Raw genomic sequence first — 24,283 nt, forward strand, 5'->3', positions numbered from 1 at the left:
AACTCGATCAAAACGAACGATTGTGTGTAGTCTGTACATCGCCTTCATTAGTGCTGCTTTATGCAGCGTATATATATCGAGAGAATTAGATTAATTTATAGATACATCCATTTAGAACTGACGACAAGCATAAGCAGCTAACGCATTACGTTTAAAATCCAAATATACATTTCCACTATATACAGCACCAAGTGAATTTCGACCAAGGTCCTCTAATCAATGAACGATTAACGAATTAAGAAGAAAACTGATGATAAAGCAGTTTGTGATAAACAGTACGTGACCTACCATTAAATAATTGTAGAAAATTCGTATTTACGATACCTGTGAAAAAAACAAGAAAATGAATAGCAATACATCGCTGATGGAACCCTTCCCTCGCTCCTACTTGATTATTCTATTGCCTGTGAAAGAAAAAAAAAATTGTTTTCTAGAAGGGGGGAGTTGATAAAAATAGGGAAATCTTGGTCGAAATTCTCGTATATAAAAAGTAGATAGGAAGAGCAAAACTGGGTAAATTTTGGGGGGAAAAGGGGATTCAGAAAAGAGGGAAACACACCCCCCCAAAAAAAGTGAGCCATTCACTTTTTTTTTTTTTTTATCCACTCTTTATTCATAGCCGATGAAAAAAAAAAAGGAGTCTATAGAATTGCGTTGCTTGTTATGTAATCCTTTTTTCCCTTTTCCGTTTTTGAGGAAAACAAAAAATAAGAAAAAAAAAGAAGCGTGTGAATATTCCGTCCTGCTATATATACTACACAGAATCGACTGTTTGGCATTTAGGTGTTCTCACCAGCTATAAATAAATTATACTCTTCTTCTTGCCCTTAAAAAAAATAATAATAAATAAACGATTTAGCACTTCTGTTTTTTTTTTTTGGCTCAGATTCTTGTTTTCTATTGAGGTTTAATAGACCACTAAAAGATAATGATAAATGTTCAATTGAACAACGCTCATTTTGTCTCTGTTGTTTTGCTTTTTTTGCGCTCGTTAATAATTGGCACACAAACATCTATATCCCAATTGAAATATCGAGAATTGCTTCGCTACTGTTGGCCATCTTTTATATATAGCCTAGCCTACTATAATGATTGCTGTTAAATTTTAAAATATAAAAGATAAAAACGGGATTCAATTTCCCATTTATTTTTTTAACCCTATTTTTCCAAAAACTAGAAAAAAATAGGTTAAGATAGCAACAACAAAAAACAACAAATTTAATATTTATAAACCCGTGCAACTGGCAAAAAAAAAAAATCTTTCTTTTATCAAACGATTTTTTTTTTTTTTTCATTTTCAGGGTAAAAATAAGAGAGGAGGTTTTAAAAAAAACGCATTTTCCCTATGAAAAGCCTACTTTTTCTACTCGTTTTTTTTATTTTATCCCTCTTCACGTTTCTAAATGCTTTTGCATAACAAATGGTGCAGCATGGTTATCAGGAAACTTGGCTTGCACAATACTTTGAATAACAGCCGTTTTCCATAGATTTTTGTCACCCTATATCTCTCTCTCGCAATGTTCCCATCGACCCAACGAGAGAAAAAAACAAGAAAAAGAAAAAAAAAAATTTTTTTTGTGTAAAAGGATGAATTTCCCACGCTGGAATTCCGTATTGTGCACTACCGTTTCCTTATTTTCGGATTCTCCTTTTGTGCAATGAATTCGAGCTGGTTTTCTTTTTTTTCTCTTTTTCTTTTTGGGGGAGATATACCTGCATTTGAACGCATTAGCATTCACCTAAAAAAGGGGGAAATTTTCGATAGCAAAGGATTGAATTGCCCAACAGATCCTTTTATTTTGCGGGAAATATATTTTTTTTTCTCTTCTTTTCTGTGTGTGTGTGCGTAGATTACGTAAAAATCAAAGAAAAACATGTTTGGGATTCGAAATTCAACCGGTAACTGTCAAATGCATTTTTTATATAATACGACGTGTAAAACTTCAAGTGAAATCCTATAGACATTAGAAAACAATGAAATTGTGTAACAAACTCAAGAAGCCCATTTCAAAAAAAAAATTTGACTATACAATGGCAGATGGTATAAGAATATCTAAAGAAACATTTTTTTTTAAATTAAAAAAAGTTCTGGGAAAAGAAAAAAAAAAAAAAATTCGTTTATTATGAAACCTGTCCTCGGTTGCACCAGTTTCCTCTCTATTCGAAATATCAAAATTGGCAATGGTGTGTCGGGAAAAACAAAACGCTAGTCTACCTTAATTAAAGGAAACACGGTACATATGAAATACTTCTATATAAAGAATTAGAGTTTATTACTTTCTCAGCCCATATTTAATACGTGCCTTGTGTAAAACTAAATGTTCGCCATTTTGTTTTTTTTTGGTTTTGTTCAAAGACGAACCAACCCGCCATCTGCATATGCTGCAGCGGAAGCCACTGTTGCTTACTCATGCAAAAACGATTGATAGAGGCAAAGGCTCACTCTTGAAAGCTTTCGATTAGAATGCAAATCATGGGCGTGTATCTACTATAGGTCTATATATAGTCTATAATACATAGATATTCCACGTTCATCATTCAAAAAAAGAGAGAAAAAAGCAGAATATGGGGATAGATCTCTTCTTATTTTTCGCTCCCCTGTTCTATAAAAGTCTCTTCACGGTTCGAATGCGAGGAAATTTCAGCTAAAAATGCGTTTTCAGGGAAAGAAAGGAAATTCAAAGGGCAAGCCACAAATGAGACACACGCAGGGAGGGAGAACTGCTGAGGGGTGATGATCGAAATTTAAGTCCTCCCCCCCTTTATTTTTATAGGGATCTATCTGCTGTTATAATATATCCCGTATATTATAGTAGAACTATTTATTATCTACTGGACAGGGCAAACTTGTTTTGTTTTTTCTTTCTTTCTCTTTTACGCATATATTTAAAAGAAATTGTATATAGGCCTATATTCCGCATTATATGCAAGAAAATTCAAAGATCGATATATATAATAGAAGATAGACATTCATTTAGAGCCGAATCTCAAATGGGGCATGGAATTATAGAGGGTTGAGGAAGAATTGTTCTCCTTTAATTAGAGGCACGCACCACGGGTCGTTTAAACAATGAAACCAAGTGTCGAAAAGAGGGCCGGCAAAACTCGTGGATGGACGTTCCCCCGGCCCCATCCACCCTTATATTACGGAGATTGAACTGACCTCCTTCCGGAAGAAGGAGGGTGAACGACGAATACTATATATCCAGTAAAAATAAATGGCATATATATAATATAGGGGGCAACCCGAGACGAACTGTGAGGGTGAAAGAAATAGGAGAAAGGCCTTATATAGATAGATATATATAGGATGATTGTCGATAACAACGAATTGCCAACTTCAACGGCTAAACAAATTCATAGTCGGATCAAGGCTCACGTCAATTGTTTTCAATTGATTTTTTTTCTTTTCTTTTCTGTATAGAAAACAGAAATTTTGGTATTCATTCGAAGAAAAAAAAATAATTTCGGAAGAAATCAAAACATAATTTTTGTTTAAAGGAAAACGAATTATTGGCTACTGCTATATAGGTAGACACCATCCGAATCGTCCAGGTTGACTCAGCAGGTCTCTCACGAATAAGAGCAGCAGATTATTCAAACATGAGCCGGTCAGAGATGAGAAGAATCATGTGCATATATATACAACTCCGGTTGATTATTTCAACCATATGCAAATGAGGGGAGAATACAAAAAAAAAGGGGGGGAGCTCCTACTATTGTAGATCACGTTCTGTTTCGCAGCGTGACGCAAGTACAATATGGGACTGTCGGGTTTATATGATTATTTTTTATATATATATTCAAATGTAGGTTTTTTACTGGCTTGGTATAGGATATAGTATATAGTGTTGGTCAGCTATATATTCACACAAGTTTGGATGTATCTGTTTTTGTTGTATACCTGCCGAACGAAGAGGCGATGTATGCCGTTGTAGCATTTGAAATTCTCTTTTGAATGACGTAGTATATATACGAATATAACGCTCTCGGTCAGCTCTCTTTGTTTGTTCAATGAAACGTGACTTTGATGTTAACGAAATGCGACATTCAGATGCATTTCAAAGGAGCATTAAATTGTTCATTTCTCAACGGATTGATTGCGTCAATGAAATCAAACGCCGTCCCACCCATTTTCTCTATCTTTTGATTTCTATATATAATTGAAAACAAATGTTGATTTTCTTGTTTCGAAATGACAACCAACTCATTTGAATGTGTTCATTCATTCATTCGACTGTTGTTTCTCTTTTTTTTCTTATACAATGTAACCGATCAATTAAATTTTCTTGTCAACCTTACAGGTCTATACGCTATATATAGAATGCGATTGTTTTCGTATATATAAACAACAGAAGTGAAACAAACGGTGTTTTATGTAAGGTGTGGGCGGGGGAGAGAAACGACCCTACCTTTTTCTCCCCACTCTTGTATACCAAAAAGACAATGTGTAACACCCAAAGTTGGTGCTGTGCTGCCCTGTATTTTCATTTTTTTTTTCTGTTCGGTGCGTATTTCCGATCGTAAAAAAAAAAAAAATCGTAGATGTTCTATACAGCAAGTAATTCGAGCCGGGCTGAATTGCATCTGTAACCTTCAAAAAGAACTGCGGTCAAATGCTCTATATGTGTTGGCAATAAGAAAAACTCTTATATAGAACAAGAAGGATTTATTAGGCATTCCTAATTTTTTTTTTTTCTTTTAAAAAAAATAAACCATAGATAAGAAGGAGGAGAAATGGAGTTTAAAGTAGGCGGCCTCCTCTTTTTTCCTCTCTCTCCTGTATTATAGCCTATACACCAGGCCGCTTATTCTCACCTAGTTCAATTAAACCGTCGAGTTTCCCTCCCGATTTTGTTGGCATCAACGTCGATATCTACTATAACACCGCCTTCAAATGGGTTCCACCTCCATCCCACCTCCTATCCTCCCCCTTTTCGAACCTCCTCCGTGAAAACAATAGGAAAAACACAGATGGAAGGAGTAGTTTAAAAAAAAAATAATAATAATTCTTTTCTTTTAAGCGCATCAATAAAAGATTGGGCTTCGACAAATTGTTAACGACTTAACCATTTGATTTCATTTTTTTCAAAGTTATTCGTCGAAATGTTTTGTTTTCTATCGCAATTTTAGGTTGTAGTTTAATTGCTTGTCGATTCGATTCGAAAAAAAAAAGCTCCCAATCAGTTAAAACATGAAATTGCTTGCAGCACATGAGCACCAATAATGGACAACAATACAACAAAAACTTTGGGAAAAGTTCATTTTTGATAATAACGGTCTTGTTAAAATCACAGTTTTGCTGTAGGCATTCAACTTTTGGACGTCTATATATACGTCTATTTTACTCCTCTACACACAGCACACACACAAAATGGAATGAAATTCAACGACAAAAAGTAGCACAGAACCCCCCCAAAAAAACAAAAAAAAAAGTACGGGCCATAATTTAAAGTTTATGAAACAAGTCGAGACGACCGCGCGGGAAAAAAGAAAAAAAAAAATTACGATTGAATTATGTGTAGGTGAAACTATATCTAAGCTGCTATAGACTATTCTACACACAAATGCGTCCAGAGGCTTATACATATACACACACACACATTTATATAGACGCCGGGGTCTAGAATTTTTTCGTCATGCAAAATTCGATCTACTCACGCGTCCCAACAGCGGGCGGTCTCCTGTTTTCAAGATTTCACGCTGCCGTGTGTTGGCTATAACGCCTGGCTGAACAAACAATCATATAAGGGGGTGGGGTGGGGATGTATATAGCTGCAACCTAAATATATTTCGATAAAAAAGTGATATTATACGTATATAATTTATATATTTTATATACATAAAAGACTATATTATGTGTAGAGAAAAATGAAAAGGCTGTCTCATTTTCAAAAGAGTGATGATCCCGCGCTCCGTCTCAAACGCATAACACCCCCGTTATTTGATTTATTCCATCGTCTTTTCGTATCATAATAATACGTTGGCAATATAACAATGGCGACGCTTCCCTCAGTGCTGTGTGAGGTGCCGTATGAAGTATAAAGTGTAAGAACAACAACAACAAGGAAGCGTCAAATGATGACACAAGAAAGAAAGAACAACGGAATTTCAAATGATTCAAGTTTTCTTTTGATTTCTTTTCTTTTTTCGAAACGATAATTGTGTTGACGAAGATTGTAAATATATTGGCAGCCATAACGTGGGTGTGTGTAGATATATCCTATACTATATATATATTCCTAATCCGATTTCTTCGTTTCGATGTTTTTCGGTGCGGCTATTGTTGAATTATTCAAAGGTGGATGTTTGCTTTATTGATTATGGCCGAGTGGTAGAGAGAGAGAGGGCCATCGAAAAGTCTTTTATTGATGGCAAGTAAAGGCACTATGACTGATTCGAATTCCCATTTTACAGAGTGCTGCTGCTGCTGCTGCTGCTGCTTTCTTTGTACATAGTTTTCTCTTGAAAGCTAACGTCTTTTCTATATAACTATTCCTTGAATACATATTGTCAAATTTGGTCCAGTCCACGTCGCTATATATATACTTATATATACGTTTTAAATGGGACCTTACACACACACGCACACACAGACAAATAATAATAAAGAAAAACTTCAAACACACGGGTATTTGGGGAAAGATGGTGAAATAAAAGAGAGTCTTTGAGAGAGAGGTTCGGTGGCTGCACACACCAGAAGCCGAGCCGTTGCGCTTTTTATTGATTTGCTCGGGCACGGTCTTCTTTTCCCTTATATATTTTTACGCCGATATGCCAACGCAAGTTGACATCAACGTGGCGAAATTATAGGTCGTTGTCGAATGGCAAATGAGGCGCAATATAATCAAAACACAAATGAACAAGTGTGACGCCCCAAAAATAGAGATCATCAATTGAGAACGAAGGAAGCCATAATAATACGCAGTTAGCGCGGGAGTATAATATATTATAGTCTAATAGCTATAATTTGGGTATTTATATTATGTATCCATTATAACTGGTGCGCACAGTTTATAACGTGCGCTTTTAAACAATGATGCATCGTTAAGAATTGACGTCATGCTTGATTGCTTATTATTATACACAATCAATAAGACACATTTTTGTTCTTATAACTCGTGTATGGCTATTTTTGGCACATCCTTTTATTCGATTATTAATTTTTGAATAGTTAAACACGATGATTAAATGAATACGCTTAATACTTTCCTTCCTTAACGGATCACTATATATAATTAAGCCTATATGGCTGTTCTTTATGTAGTTTATATACGTATAGATACGTACGTATAACGGCTGCTGAATAAAATGCGTTTTATGTGTTACAAATTCAAATTGCGCGTCAAGTCCGAGAGAAATGTTTGTGAAAAAAATGTCTACAGTTAAACAAATAAAATTAATAAAAGCCGTGCCATATTGACTTGGTTGTTGAGAAACGGCAGAAAATATTATAGTCAAGGGGAATATAATGTATCGTGAGAGACTCGATACGGACGATAGGATATAACCTTTGTTGATTGGTCATTGTTTGCTTCCGACTTTTTCAACTGGAACACACACACACACAAATAATTCCAGTCCTTTCTAGTCTCCTTGCTCGATGAATCGTTTCTCTTTAATTTCGCTTGTGTTTGGCGTTTATTGGCCAACAACACATGGCGATTTTTATTTTTTGTTATACTATAGTATATATGGTTTGAAGACGTTAATTAAAAACAACACAGAAAAGACTACACGAAACTGATATAATTGCCACTTGATTTCCTACAATTTCTTGGGGGACGTTTTGCTTACAGTGCACAACTGATTTATTAACTTTGCACTTGAACTATTATTTCTTGATTTTCTTTTCATCAATTATAGAAGCGATCATAATAAGCTGTTTTAAACATGGTCTATAGGCCATAGGACATTGAAGCTCTTTTTATTTGGAACAATGCTATATAGCCTACCACGTGTTTTGTTTTTTTCGAAGATGATGTCTCATATGAGCTAGACAGATTATACCGTCTGCTATTGCGCCTATATATACACTTCATACACATATATATCTATATAGTATATATAAACAGCCAATTTTGTTTTCCTATATACAGTTATGAAAATAAAAAGCCCTGAGAATAATATGAAACGCAAGGGGATTGTGCACCGCTTACACCAACATGCCGACGCGTGTCTTGCTTAGAAATAGCAATTTTGATGTAACACACCAACTTATTTATTTTTCTTTTTTTTTTTCTTTTTCTCTCTGGCTTTATGTGTGTATATAGCAAAGAAAAAGGGAGGGTAACTACAGAGATGTGGTGGCGTTTGGTTGATGACATCATTGGAATGCACGGCAGCAAACAATGCAAAAGTGGGCTCGTTCTAATTGCCCGATCAAGATATACAGAAGCCGGAAAAGATGTATGACTATATATAAATATAATATATATGTATAGGGTGGAAAAGGGAGGGTATAACTAACAAATCCAAAGGCCAGTAGCGATGTATATATATAAAAAAAATGGACGGAGGGGCGGAGGGACAAAAAGAAAGGCAATCAAGAAACATGATTGCGATCATTTTGGTCTGAAACGTTAAGTCTATACAAGGAATATAACAGCCCTCCACGTTGTGTGCGGCTCGTGTGGTGAATGTTTAATTTTGAGACGCGCACACAAAAAATTTTTGCTTTTAAGCATCCGGGAAAAAAACACAAAACAAAAAAATACTACAGTGAAAATATAAAAGAATGTCATTTATATACAAGATCATTAGACATTTGAGCCCACAATCGATCAAACGCGTTGGCCATCCCAGATTGAAAGCAATTAAAATTGACGACGTCTTTGTCGATGTGAAAACATTCATCGAATATACATAGAATGAAACCAAATGATGAATGGCAATATACAACTGAAGACGACACAAAAACCTATATAGATATAATACGAAAATGGAATTATACGGATGTTGTTATATCTACATCACGAATTACAAATGGCGACCGATTTATGATTTTTCTGGGAGAATACATTTGTTGGTCCATATAGTCGTATACATCTAGAACCGGTAATTCTTCTACGCTCCATACGTTCTTCATCTGAGGAAGCCAGAAAGTTCTCGGCAGGTGGGCGAACAATGCATCCAAGGTGGCGGGAAAAAAAGAATTAAAAAAAAAAAAAAAAAAGGTAGAAAAGAAAAATGTTGGATGGATATATAGTGTCTATGCTGGAGTCAGGTATATATATAAAGCTAAAAGTATAACGCGTCGGGGCCTATACTGTATACACGTATATATATATAGTCACACTTGAGTTAGGCTTAATGACTTGTTATGCACATCCTTTTTGCTGCTGCCATATTACGAAAGATGCAGGTGGTCCTCTCTCTTTTTTTATTCCAAACGAGTCATTACCGGTATATAAAAAAAGAAAAGATATATAAGAATCTCTTCACGGATCCGTTAGCCTTTCTTTCCTGTGCGCATTCACGGACGTGGATCACGTTACACTAGCTCCATCTTTAAAATGAAAGCCCCCATCACACACACGAGAAAATTATAAATTGCCTCTCTATATGAACATAAATATCAATTTCAAATGATAAAAAAAAAAAAAAAAGGTAAATTCAGAAGCTGATGGTTGGGAAAACAAAACAAATTCATCAATCGATTATAGAAAATATCAGTTGAATATCATTTTTTTCGGATCGAATCAATAAATATTAGGAGGGAGGACATAATCGTAAATCTAAATCAACTCGAAACAAAACCATTGCAGATGACAACTGTTGTATAGAAAAGAAAAAAAAGAAAAAAAGTCAAAATCGATTTGATATTTCATTAAGTCAAGAGGCTGTTGGGGCCATACGCCATCTAAAGCGTTCGTTTCATGATCGGTTAACACTATAAAAAGAAAAAAGGGCCATCCAGTTATGGCTCGCGGTCGGCTTGCTTTAATGTTCATACATGTCTGGCTGCTTGGCATGCCACTTATATCCAATGACTACAAGAGTTCCAGTCGGCTGCATATGATGACGATTGTCTTTTTATCCTATATATGTATAGACTACATATATATACACTATGTGTGTATGCTGGAATTCTTTTGCGGTCCAACCTGCCAATAAAACTATAATACATTTATATATTTTTTGTTTTTAGGTACTATATAAACTATTTATAAATATTTTTACATGAAGAAATTGCGAAAATGGCGTTACTTCCATTTCTGTCTAACGTCGATGATGCGTATCATCTAGACAATTGTTTTTGCTCTTTATTGTGATTGGTGAATTGAATTTTTTCTTTTTTTAATGTTGTTCATTTCTTTTGAAGAGGAACGAGATCATTTTCGCTTGACATGAAAGAATGTGTGGAATTTAAATAAACATTTTTTTTTGAAGGGTGTTCCATTAGTCTCTACATGGTTAGTCGATTACAAAAGAAAATAGACTGACCGAAATAATTATTTTTTATTTTTTTTACTTGAAATACGTCAGAAATGAGTTGAAGCATTCGAGTCCAGTGATTGTGCTGTACATTTCCCTGGGCTTGTGCGTTCGTTGAAGACTGTCATTAGCCATCAGCTTTGGGAAGCCGTGTGCAAGGTTGCTTGACCTTCAACGGGAGTCCATACACACACACGGTGTGAATGCAAAAAAATGCAACCAAGCGGAACTGTTGAATCGTTGGACCACGTCAGCTCACAGGTAACGAGCATTTCTCGACCCCCTACAGACAGCCCCATAGGCTTTTATTTTATTTTATTTTTTCAAACTTTTTTTGTGTTATTGCTTGAAAATCATCATGGCTGCTCGTTATATACCTTATTCTAAAATCTAATCATGAAATTCGATTAAAATTGCTCAAAGGAAATTGACAGTCTTTAAAAAGTAGATGAGATCTATCCCAGCAAATAACCAATTCTCTTTAGCTTTCGAAACGTATCCGATTTCCATTAAACCCTGAAAAGTTACTGCTAAAAAAAAATCAAACCATGTCTGATGGAACATTTTGGAACAATAGGCAAAAGGAAACACAAGAAAAAAAAAAAAAATCAAAAACTGATCAGGTAAAGTAGAAACGGGAAGTTGGAAATAAACCTTCCCCTGCCAAAAAAAAGAGAGAGAAGGAACAGATAAACTTTGAGTGGGATGAACAAGTCAAAGAACAGACCGCCCTCGCTTCGCACCTTTGAATGTTTTTTTCACCTTGTCCTCCCCTCCTTTCTAAAATAAAAAGGAGGAGGATATGCGGTTCAACACCTGCTATAGTGTAAACGTATATATGTACGGTTAAGTTATTAGAAAAATAGAGCAACTTGTAACAGAGACCATTGACCATTAATCAAGCTGACCCAGCTGGCGTTTTGTTTTTTTTTTATGCATCGAAGAGAAATAAAAGATGGTCGAAACCGCGACCGCAACAAATCACTCGGCAAGTTCTAATACTTTTTTTTAAAAAAATTGATTGAACTCGCAGATGAAGGCCCTTCTTTTTTTTTCTTTTTAAAGAAAAAAGGTTCTAACTTATTATATACAAATGATTTTTACGAAATAATAGAATATCTACGTCCGTCACGGTTTAGAATATACAGGGCCCCCCATTTTGTTTTCCCTAATTTTTAGCAAACTCTTTTCAACTGTATTTCATTGTTATATAAACCTGATTTAATTTGGTTTTTGGAAAAAAACAAAAATGAAGGGTCTTGCCATCTTGCAAAACGATATATTCTAAAAAGCCAAATCTTGTTTAAAAGTTATATCCGGAACATGTCCTTCCGGTTGAGGGATTTCAAGAAGAGCTTTATAATTTACGGTATATATTATATAACATATATACTGTAGTGCTCTTATATATAATTTATAGTGAAGAGAACTTTTCAGCTTGGGATTTAATCAGGCAATCGTTAGCCTACACATTTTTCTTGAACAAAAAAAAAAAAATCCAAAAATGTTCGGCAAAACCCAAACAAAACAACATGGATATAGGTAAATGTAATCACAATGAAAAGGTGTGCATGACAGCGGACAGTAACCATAATTTTCCATCAAGCGAATGGCTTGTAAGCTGTTGCCACAAGCTTTTTGTGTGGTCAACTATTTAGGCAAGTGTATCGATATATACACGAATTGTTCATTACAGCAAAACCCGGTTGGCCGTAAGAGCAGAAAGAAAAAGAAAAGGGGGGGGACTCGTTGTGGTTTTTCACATACATCCCACCGTGAAAATGTCCCATGAATTCAAGCGCTTCCTGCCTCTTGTAGATTCGTTAAGACTTGTGTGTGTATATATTTCGGTCACTTGCCATTGACGATTGAAAATCTTGCGGCCGCGAGCGCCGGCCATTTGTTTCGTCTTGAAACAAAGATAACGTTGATGTTTAGGCAATCAGCTGTTTTTTTTTTGTGTTTTTTATTACTTTTCATTTTTATTTTAGAACAAACTGAAGTAGATATACTATAGAACGTATCGGAATTTTGTTTAATATTAAATGGATTCATTTCTTTTTTGTTTTGTTGTAAGTCGACAGGCAACCGGAAATGCTGTCCCCAAAAATCCGATTAACTCGACACTTGCATTCATTCTTTTTTTTAAATGTATAATCTCAAAAAGAAGAAGAAGCTCCTTCATGAAAAATGTACATATACAGCATAGTGTATATAGGTGCCACGGTGAAAGGAAGTGGAACAAACAAATGAACGAGAAAAAGGCGGACATTCGTGTCAGCCCCTATTCAGTTTTCGTTGCTGTTCCATCCATTTTGTTCTATTAAACTAATACGGGGGTTGTGTCTCGTGTTTGTTAAGTCTTTTCTTATAATGACTTCTTCTTTGGCTACCTGTTTCTCGTCTTTAAAATAATACAAGACGTTTTATATGTATACAAAAACAAACGCGGCCATTATTATAAAAGAACAGCACCATTTTCTTTTTTCCCTTTTTTTTTTTTAATGATTTTCTCCTCTTCGTTCTTTACAATTGCCTATTTGACTTTCATTTCGTGTGTGTCTTCAGGGGATTTGAGCCAATCAGGTCGTCATTAACCCTCCCTTTTTTTTTTCAAGTAGCCGCCATGAAAAATAAGAAAACTTTTATTTAAAAAATATTGTTTGAATGTAAAAAAAAAAAAAATGGGCCTACCTTTATCTTAACTTCCGCTTTGTAATGATGTAGGCCTTTCGGGCAAACAACATGGGATGCTGCAAACGATGCAATCATTTTGTCGCAATGATGTCCTTTCCCTCCCCCCCCCAAAAAAATCAACACACGTCACAAACAATTACAAAACTGTGCGGTTACAACTCGAAAATCAGTGCCTTTCATGCTTTTAAAGATAATTATAAAAGAAAAATGAGTGTGTATGACGTCTATAATTTATGTACAGCAGCACCTGCTTTGAATGATACGATGGTCCTATATATGACGACATAACGCATACAAATTTATTTATTTTATGTATTAATTATATATACGTGGCAGGAGGACGTTAATGGTATATGTGCATCATCATTATTAAGCGCATCTTCTTGCGATCGTTTGACTCTGATTAAAAAGATGGCCCTCTATACAGCACCCGCTGACAACTAATGAGCCAAACGGAAGAAGAAAGAGGGGTAAGCTAATGATATCTCCCTTTTATGTTTTGTTTTTTTTTCTTCTATGTTCTATATATTTATGTACATGAACCACCTCCCAAATTGTGCTGGTCAAAAGGCTTTTTTTTGGGGGGTTGTTGTTGTTGTTATTGTGCCGTGTCGAACGTGATACGCTCGGGGGTCGAGGCCGTTTATTACTCATAAACAGATCGGTCGTACATGCACGCAACCAGCCAATGGATCAAACCTAATTACAGCTCACATGACCGGTGTATAATATTGCATAAGCTTGTAGGCTATATACTGTAACATGGAAGCCATTGAATGTCATTCTATTCATTTGTGTTGTTTGGTTATTAATAGAAATGTATCGTGAAATTGCGTGATTTCATATCTGCCGGGCTTCTTTTCAAACCCATACCGTGGGATTGTTTTTCAAAACATCAAAGAAATCCCATAATGAGGGAGGAATTGATTATATAGAAAAGAATTACTGCTCTGCACCTGATTTGCCTGGCCTTTTCTTAATTTCGAGATAGTATTAATAACGAGTCTATTATGTAGTTCTTTATGATCTCCATTCCGCGCTAATCCGGTATATTTAAGAATCATCACTAGCGTCATCCGTCGGGCCAGTTTCTATATAATATACATTAAAAACTTGTATACAGATTTTACATTTACAATTCCAGGCAGGGAAATGATGTGACCTGCCTATTTGATACACAAAAAATGAATTTTTTAAAAACAAAAGTTTATTTTTATTTTAACTATACACAATCCGAGTTCATTGGCCCTTAATGTCAGCCTCATTTCATCCGGTCGCAAATGATGATAGCCTCATTATGCATCATCTGTGTGCTTCATTATAAATGTATATAAATGTCCACATAATAGGAGAGAAGAGACACATCCAATCGAGTCTATCCTGGGTCGAACCAGATTTCATTCTATCCGTTTGTCGTAATAATCACGCCACTATAGTGATGATCCTTTTCTTCGGACGTCATCACGTGGTCAATCCAACATATTAATTGAATGAACCTCATGAATTTTTAATGCGATGCAAATAGAAAAGGGAGAAGAAGCAAATAACGACCGTTGCCCGCTTTATATAACGAGGCACGTATAACGAAGGAAAGAAGACGATGATATTCCAACTGAAAATCATAGAGAGAATAGCATTTAATTATAGGAATGAATATATGCTTGTATATATACAGGCTACTGGTTTAGCCGCGATAATCTGAAAGGAACCGGATCTTATCAGCAAGCCTAATGGGATTATTGACTAGTCTATATATAACAAATGTCAACAAGAACAAAAGTAGAAATGGTGAACAAATAAGGCACGTTTGATGGAAATCAATATTTAAAACGTTATATACAATCAACACCCCAAAGATTTGTTGTTTTATTTGATTTTTTTTGTTCGATGTCACGCACTATTTAGATCTACGTAGAAAGGACGCGTGCGCCAAACAGTTCAATAAATCTGCAGCCTTGAATTCAGACGTGGGGAGGGGCGTCGTTGGCGTCGGTCTTTTTTTTTATTCTTATTTTTTACATATCGATTTTCAGAGCAAGTCGGCGGCCAATAGAATATTCCAACTCCCTCCTCTCAATCTCGCCATGTTTTTTTTTTTTTTTCGACATTCTGAATTTCAAAGAGTCTGCATCCGACGACGACACGGGGTTGGTCGGCGTGCATAAAAAGGGTGGCGTATGTAAAAGAGATCGGGATCGTATAGAAAGGGGTACGACCCCGCCCTTTCCTCTATTTCATTTTTTTTTTTTTGCATTTATGATGTTCAACCCCTTTCGCTCTCCTTTTTTTTTTTTTCAATCGACTCCTTTATATTCTGCTGGATCCAATCCAAATTCAGCATTTTGGATGGCTGTTTATGAAAACAGGGGCGATTCATTTCAATGAATTAGATTTTTTTTATTGAAATTTTTTTGGAATTCCTTGATTTCGAAATTGATCGCGAATTCTGCGCCGAGTTCGCTGGAAATGATTCGATTTATTATTATATATTTTTCTCAAGCGTATCGTACTTTTTAACAATCAAGCATAGACAGATTACTGATTACGAAAATCCCGTTTCTTTTTTGTAGTTCTTCACGTTTTCTATTTTATTTTTTCTTCTTTTCTTCGGTGGTGTGGGTACAGTGTGCAGAACAGGAAACCGCCTCTTTTGTTTTGTATATTTTTATAGCTTGTGGCTTCCACCTAAATAATAACAACACGTGCACCCCATGCTGTGTTGCTTCGTCTAGAAATGCACCTATTTTTTTTTCTTCTTCTTACTTCTTCTTCTTAGCTCTCTCTCTGTGTGTGTGTGTGTGTGTGTGTGTGTACGGTTCCATTTGGTTCTTCGCGTGGCAGCAACAGTAGCCAACAACGACCGACCGGACGGAAATATATATCCAACGGGGTTGTTTGGCGTTCCACGTTAACGAAGAAGAAAAGATTTCCAAGATGTTGTTATTTCTCGTTGAAGAATAGAAAATAACGTCTGACAATTGGTCACGCATCATTTTCAATTACAATGCGTAATCACATATGTAAATTTGTTGTTTGATTCGCCCTTTTTTTCTTTTTCTTCTTCTTCTTTCCCAATTGCGGGGGAAATGGTAATTCGCCCGGAAGCATTGCGTAACGAGAAGAGGGGGGGGGGGATGCATCCAGCAGCGGTCAGTACTTGATGATGAAGTAAAAAAAAAGGGGGGGGGCGAGTATATTTATTTATAACTAAGAAAAGAGTAGTGAACGCCCTGGCAAGATTGAATCAATCACGGTCATTGGTCAGTCGCCTGAGGCACTTTTACTAATGGCCGCTGCTACCGTGTAGAACCAAGAGCCTAAAATAGTCGATAGTCCAGTGTTTTTTTTTTTTTTTGTTCTACAGGTTAAATAAATCTATAATGCGAAAGACAGCGAACGTAAATATATACATATTGAATGTAAAGATAGAAGATTCTGAGCAAAGCGTCGAAGCCAAACAGAGACGCCATCAAAATCTCCACCAGGTCTCGCGGCAAGACCACTGGTCGATCAATGGCTGCCCTGGTTCGCCACTGATCTTTGGCAGCCCTGGACTTTTCTCGACGTGTATATACACGTTCGTGTTGGAGAGGCTCGTGCTATGGGCGTTTATTTCAATCAATTTTAAAAGGGTGGGTGTCTGTGTAAAGCCAACAGAACATTTTTTCTGAACAGAAAAGAAGAACAGCTTTCTATTGAAAGAAAAAAAACGGTTTTTCTAATGATGTATTGAAAATGAAAAAAACGGCTGTGTGTTGAGAAGAATGGAAGAGTCCACTGTTGATGTGCCCGATCTCATTCGCTATATGGTTCTCCTCCCCCACCCTTTTCTTCTTTTTTTCCAGGGACGCCTGGCATTCTCCTGCGCGGCCGTCTCAATCGATAAAGAAGCTGTAGCTCTGCCGGATACTGGACCATAGTTCCCTGTGTGTGTGTGTGTGTGTGTGTCTGTAGGCTAAAGGAGGGGCTGGGAAGATTTGGACTTCTTGTAAAGATCAATCAATTCTCTTTCCTGGACGTTTACATTTTCATTCCAGCTAGAGACGAATCCATCCAATTAACAAACCCTTTTATATCATTACTGAAATGATATGCAAAACAATACAAAAGGTGTTGATACGCAACAACAACCTTCCAAATAAAAAAGTTTATGCTGGAGGCATTATTCAAATGAGGAAGACGATTGAAAAAAAAAACTGGTCGTACGCGATTGGCCGTTTCTAGTCCAGGGATAGCAAAAGGGGGAAGTTTTAGGTGGGATTTTGAATTGGACGGTTTGAATTCAAGTCTCTCCTCCCATTTGACAGTTTGTCTCCAACCTCCCCCCCACCACCACCTTCTATTTTCGCCCCCTGTGCCACAAGCTCGTTTGCATGCAGCTGGCTTCCAACATTGGGCGACGTCCAGGCGCTTGCGCACGATCGTTACAAGACGCCTGCTGCAATTTCTTATTCTTACCCATCCTCCTGATATGGTTACAAGGACCCTCCATGAACACACATCTCTCCTTTCTTTACCACCCCCGTCGTTTCTTTTCTATTCCACTCCCCTTCTCTTTTTCATTCGGCTGCTTCTGCCCTTTTTTTTTTTTCTTCTTTGATTTGCTTCTTGAGTCGTCGGTGGTTTGTGCGTGTTTTTCGATATTCCAAACCCCACACACGCGGACAGTTGGGGGAGGGGAGGACGCCACAGTGACTCCGTTAGAAACCGACAAGTTCTAAACATACAATCAACGAAAAAAAAAAAAAAAAAGGAAATCGTTTGAAAACTTGACAGTGTCGCCATCGGCAATTTTTTTTTTTCTTTCCCCTCTCCCCTTGTTTGGTCGTCTGCAAAAGTTATTGAGTTTCAAGTGAGCAGCCGACTGGAAGAAGATTCAGTTACATAGTACATCTTTATATGCCGTGTGCGATAGGATTTTGTTCTTTTTAAACGCACAGTTTTCTTTTTCTTTTTCCTTTTTTTTTGCCTAGAAAACAGGTTGTGTGTCCAGGTAAGAATTTTTAAAATTCTTTTTCTTGATTTCTATGTGCAAAATGGGGGGGATGGATGGAAGAATGTTTTCCTTTTGTGCATGTGCGCCCCCTTTTGAGCATTTCTCTTTGGACATTCATTTGTCAGATGACCATCTCGATTTGATGGTTTCCAAATTTCAATACTGGACGATGAGTTGTCGGATGTTGACCCTCTTTGTTGTTGTTGTTGTTGTCTTTCGATTGTGCGAATTTCTTTGACGCACATAGCGTCTCGACATCACAAGATGGCCTCCGTTCCTTTCTACATGTCTCGGCACGTACAAGAAATGAAAAAAAAAAACATTCCGCGCGTCTTTGCGTCTGCTCAGTGGCTCCTGGACCATTTTCGAAGACGAGTCGGAAAAACAACAAAAATGTAGGACGAAAAGAGTAGAGGAGGGGCAAATACTATGACCGTTTAAAAATAATAACAGGCCAAGTAGAAATGAGCATTTTGGACAAATCCTTGTAGAACACAGTGTTGCCACTTTGGTTTTTTTTTTTTTAGCAGTTAGTTAATGGCCATTGTGCGGAATGGCCCTGTACTTTTTTTACCGCCAACCATTTCCATTTTTTCATTCTACGGGGCTGGGGAAATTGGTTTATTTTCGAATAATAAAATGAGTGAAGCACTTGCTTTCGCCCTTCTGTCCACCCTGGAACTGTCAACTAAGAAAATCCATTTTGTAACGAGGGGGTGTCTGTGTGAGAGGGGGGGGAAAGGAAAAGAGGAACTCGGAAGTAGATGACCGATAGCAACAGAGAGGACCCAACTGTAGGCCAAATACGTTGATCGAAGTATTTTCAATTGATGTAACCTATTCTTGTTGATGATTATTTCTGATTTTGGAGTGTGTGTGTGTGTGTGCTGTTCTCTGACCCCCCTCCTCCAACTCAATCCCCCCCCCCTTTCCCCTGTTCGATCGAAAATGGCTCCAGGGCTGCCATATTGTATGTACACATAGTGGTTGACGGTATATATATATATATAGCATACCGTGTACTTTCTTGTTCGGAGAGATGACTACAGCTCGAAAAATTGTCATATAAAAATATACATCCATGGCGAAACCCCCTCCACCCCCGCCATCCCTCACATCCTGTGTGTGTGTGTGTGTTGGAAGACCCCCTCTCTCTTCGTTTCTTCTTCAGGGGGAGGGGGGGGGGATTTTTCTTCGGAAAAGCGGGGTAAAAATGCCAGAAATACGGATAAATGTGACGACTAAAGAGGAAAATCGTGATAATGGTCGGGGCCATCACAAGCGAAAAAAAAAAGGGCGAAATAAGGGAAAAAAAAAGGGACCATTGTGAATATATTGAAGAGAGGGAGAAAGTCCAGGGACGGGTGGGGGGGAGAGCATCAATATATGCAAGTGTCCACCACCGACTACCAATTTCCACAGATGAAGGAAACGGACGATGGAGCCTCTTTTTCCTTTTCCCCTCGTCTTTTTTTTTTTTCCCTTTTTATTCCGCAGCAGCCACCCCTCAGAATCCAACGTCTAAGGGACCTTGCACAATATCATCCGGCATACATATCCATATAAGATTAATGATGGCCTCCTTTTTTTTTCTCTCCTCCCGAGAGTGGTGAATTCAGACCCGGTTTCAATCTAGACACACACACACACACACACAGACCAAGAAATCCATGAATTATGAATGTATGGCTAGCTGGATATCTGCGAGAATGGATCACTTTTCTCTGAACCATCGTTTTCAAACACACAAAAAAGGAATGTTATCGAAAATGCAGACGTTTTATTTTTAAAATTTTATTATTTTCAATTTGATGTGGGAATTTAAAGATTTTGGCAGCAACAAAAAAAATGAGTAAAGTTGGCAACGGCGCTCGCATCGGCCATGATTCCAATTGAATTGTTCGAATTTCTCCTCTTTTATTGAAAGCGACTTTTTGAAAATTCAGAGCACAATAACACACACACACACGCATTTAACAGTTTTGGGTTTATAGACACACACACACACACACACACACAGAAAAAGGGAAGTAGGAGGCGGCTGAAAAACGAGTCGCGTGAGTTGGGCGGAGTCGAGGCGTTTGCATTCGACCAATAGCGTGCCTGAACCAGTTTGGAAACGAACCCTGGGCTGGACCCTGTTACCAACACACACGCACACATATGTAACCTTCCCTTTTAGATTTTTACCTCCTCCTTTTTTTCTTTTTTTTTTTTTACCACTACCCTACCACCATAGTATATTCGGTTGTAATAGTACGTATACGTAGAACTTGGTTGTCTCGCTTTTATAAAGAAAGAACAGTTTGTGCTGCCCCCACGGGCTATATTCCCAGGGAAAAGAAAAAAGGAAAAAAAAAAGCCTGCCAAGGTCTTCCCTTTGGGTTGTGTGTAGTCTTGGGCACTGCTTTCATTGCGAGTTGAGCGCCGGCTGCAACCAGGTGTGTTTCATTCGAGAGCCTTTGCCCGACTTGATCTTATTTTTTTTTTGGTTGCGCCGTGTGTTTTTTTAAGATTAATCGCGCCAACATTAAACGTGTTGTCATTTCTCTGGGTTGTCGGTGAAATTCTAGCACGTTGTGTGTGTGTGTTGGTGTGTGTTGGTGTGTATGTGTTTGAATTTGGGAATTAAACAAGGCCAGGAACCAACTTGGCCGCCATGGATTCTTTATTGGGTGGCTATTCGAAGAAGAAGAATAAACAATAATCGAAGACGTCTATGCGTGTGCTGATGTGCGTCTGTGTGTGTGTGTGTGCTACGCCCACCGCCGCCGAATAAGAAAACTGTTGGGCGCACAAACAATAATCCCTGGCTTGTTATTAGATATATATACATACATATATAGTTCTCTAGTCTTGTAATCAAATCACTAGCCGCAAAAGAGAAAGAAAAAGATTCGTTTGATTGTCTGTCATCATCATTGATGCCTGTGCAATTCCGTTCTATCCAGTCAGTGTCGGTGAAGGACAGAATGAAGAAACTGGACCAGTTTGATCAGCACGCCATTCATCGAGGTCCAACTGGCGTCGTTTTGCCCGTTTCCGCGGGAGGAGCAGGAGGCCGGACTAGTGGTTCAAGTAACAACGCAGGAGGTCAATCATCGACGTCATCGTCGGCGTCTGCAGCTTTCCGGATGCCCTCGTTGACGATGCCACTTAATATGCCCATCTCATTGGCCATGGCATCGGTGCCGGCGTTAAACAATCTCAACACTTTGACCGGTTTAAGTGGTTTGGTTCACCATTCGTCTGCTGTCCATCCGACGTCGTCTCAACAGTGTCTCGGGTCATCGACGCCGGCATCGGTCGGCAGCGCTGGAAGTCTGGGAGCCAATTCGTTTACCGATTCAGATTCGGACGACGCTGAAATCGCCAACGAAACGCAACACGATCATCAACGTCGTCCGTTGACTGCCAAAAATCGAACTCATCTCGCGCACGCCAAGTGTGACGGTAAGTCGAATCACGCATTTTGTTTTGTTTATCGCCATTTTGTTTTTTCGTTTTTTTTTATTGGAAAAATGAATTTGGAAGGAGGACTCGATTTGGTTGACAGAGTGTCCCGCTCTGTCGGTTGCCCTTCTTTTTCTTTTTTTTCAATTTTTAAAACTCGTAATCATCGGTTGATTTAGTTGCAAACAGCTGATTGCAAATCTTGTATAAGGTCTAAATGATTTGAATCAAGCAATTCGGGGCGTATCCGTTGATATTTTTTGATTTCAAAATGTGTTTGATATGATTAGTCATTCTGGCCTACCTGCAATCCTGACATTGATTGACCTTCATTCCAATCTACCTTCTCTCTTCACTAAAAAGAGGGTAGAAATAAAAAAAAAAAAAAAGACAATGAAGCTCTTTTGTTATTCAAATAAAGTTTGAAAAAAAAAAATACAGCCATGAAATCTGTGGCGTCATTGCCACTGGTTTTCTTTTTTTTTTTCTTTTTTTTATTATTATTTATCCAAAAAGAAAAAAAAAAAGGTGGGGAAGGGATAATCGTTTTTCTATACGACTACCGAACGATGATTAGTACAAAACTTTCCAACTTTTTTTTTGTTTTCCCTCCCCATTTTATTTAGATAATTGGTTGGCTGAATTGTGTGGTATTCAAAACAATTGGGAAATTTTTGTTTGAAAAAAAATAAAATAAAATAAAATTCCTCAAAATTTTCATTTTGGAAATGCAGAAATTAAGATCATTTGCAATCAATGAAACCAAAGTGAAGCGACAATAAAAACACACACACACACACACAAAACGGAGTCGTTGAGTTTAGCCGTGAAAGTTCAGTTTGTTGCCAATATGTCCTACTTTTTTTTTTCCTTTTTTCTTTTAATCCGTAATAATATTTCTCGGTCGCGAGCCATTAAACGATTGTGTGTACTCGCCTCTTATTTTGTATATGCTCTGTATCTCTTCCAACAACCGCAAAACGCCACATCCACAACCCCCCCCTCTATTTTGAATGATGGGTTTTTTTTTTTTTTTTAACATTCGTTCGATTCGGTCGATTGCTAACACACTGTAGCCTACTAAGTTATGACCAACGATTTCTCCCCCCCCCCCGCAAGAGTTTTTGATGCGCCAAGTAAACGTCGATTCGCAAGATTTTGAGTTAAGACTATTATTTCGAAAAAAAAAAGGACGTCTAAATTTCTCCTATTGATTTTGTTGATTGGACCAAAAAAAAAGAGGGGGGAGGGGATAGAAAAAAGAAAAGAAGGGCGACGTGTGTCACGTGGCGCCTCGTCAGTTAGCTGCTCAAGTTACCATCATCGCAATAGCCTTTAGTTTTTAGCAGAGAACAAAAAAAGAAAGGGCCGGGCGTCCGACGCTGGGTCCCCCGGAAAAGCAGCTTAGCGACCGGTTACCATAGCGACGCCCATCATTCAGGACTTCTTCTTTCTTTTTTTTTTTGTCCTTCTCTTTCTTTTTGCTTTCATTAACGCCTTCTTCCAACTTCTTTTATTCTTATTACCCAACTCCTTCCCCCCTTTTTTTGCCTCTAACCTCCGAAAGAAAAAATTGTATTCCGCGCCATTTTCTTGTATCGACTTTTCTTCTTCTTCTCTCTCTCTTGGATGGCGTCGTCGGCGTCGACCTATTTTCTTCTATAAAAAGAAGAGGCAAAGCTCCGTCGCCTTTCTCCTGATATATATATATAATATAAAACATATATGTATTTATTTATTTTTTTTCTTTTGCTCCCGACCGGAGGCGTCGAGGCTGAACCGACTCTGCCACCCCAATCCCCCCCTCTTCCCCTTACTTCTTCCTGCAGCTCACAGAGTGTGTACTTATATAAGCGCAAAGAGAGAGAGCTGACTTCTCTCCTCCCGGCGCCTGCCTGCACCAGCGGACAAATTCCACCAATTGATCGAGGACCCCGACGCTCGTGACGCTACACGCACACACACACACACACACACACATGAGAGAGAAGAGACTGCCACTTTTTGTTTATGGAAGCGAACTATTTTTTCTTTTCTTTCTTCTTCTTTGTTTGAGAAAAGAAAAATGTTCGAGTTTGAAATGGGTGACTTGAACGCCGGTATGCAAATGATCTGAAACGGGACAGGCAAAAAAAAAAAAAAAAAAGCGAGTCCGATGAACCAAACATATTTTTTTTTTTACCGAAATCGTAGAAAAGAAATAATAAAAAGAAAAAAAGGAAAACCACATTGGAAACAAACAATGTCGTCTGTACCCACCCCCCCGAATGGCCGATTCTAAAACAACAATGGCCGCGGCTATCGATGAGCCTTAGGGCCAATGATTAGACACTGGACGAAATAATCAACAAAAAGTTAGAAAGTACATCGTTCTTTTTTTTTTTTTTTTTTTAAATTTTATTTCCTACTAGGAAAATTGGTGGAGCGCACGCCATTAAAAACAAAACAACATACGTAATAGTGGGAAATAAAACAAAATAAAATGAGTAAGTAGAGGAACCATTTGCCTCCCACTAACAGGACGGGGGGAACACTTTGAGTCGTTACACATACAACAACCGACCAATAATTTAAATGTAGCCTGGTCACGCACACACCTCGTTTTCGCCACTAATGTTCCAGTGTGCAGGCATCGGTTTTGCGTTCACATTACAAGAAATGGTAGGGAGGGGGAGGGAGAAAACGAAGCGGATAATTTGT

The 24,283-nt window shown here is 37.7% G+C and overlaps 1 protein-coding gene across 4 annotated transcripts in view; it reads left to right on the plus strand.

Moving 5' to 3' along the window:
- LOC116930128 (protein nubbin) overlaps positions 1-24,283 on the plus strand; it is a 42,778-nt gene that overhangs the window by 6,129 nt on the left and 12,366 nt on the right. Inside the window, exons 1-3 of one of the 4 annotated variants that reach the window (XM_045168442.1) lie at positions 10,541-10,698; positions 13,471-13,604; positions 21,082-21,583. In XM_045168442.1, the coding sequence (XP_045024377.1) occupies positions 13,578-13,604; positions 21,082-21,583 (529 nt within the window). In that variant the 5' untranslated portion in view covers positions 10,541-10,698; positions 13,471-13,577. Of the gene's footprint in view, positions 1-10,540; positions 10,699-13,470; positions 13,605-17,536; positions 18,128-21,081; positions 21,584-24,283 lie in introns of those variants that run through there. The other 3 variants (XM_045168444.1, XM_032937501.2, XM_045168443.1) reach the window with 3 other exon arrangements.

This window comes from Daphnia magna, linkage group LG1, assembly GCF_020631705.1.
Source record: "Daphnia magna isolate NIES linkage group LG1, ASM2063170v1.1, whole genome shotgun sequence".
Taxonomy (NCBI): Eukaryota; Metazoa; Arthropoda; class Branchiopoda; order Diplostraca; family Daphniidae; genus Daphnia; species Daphnia magna.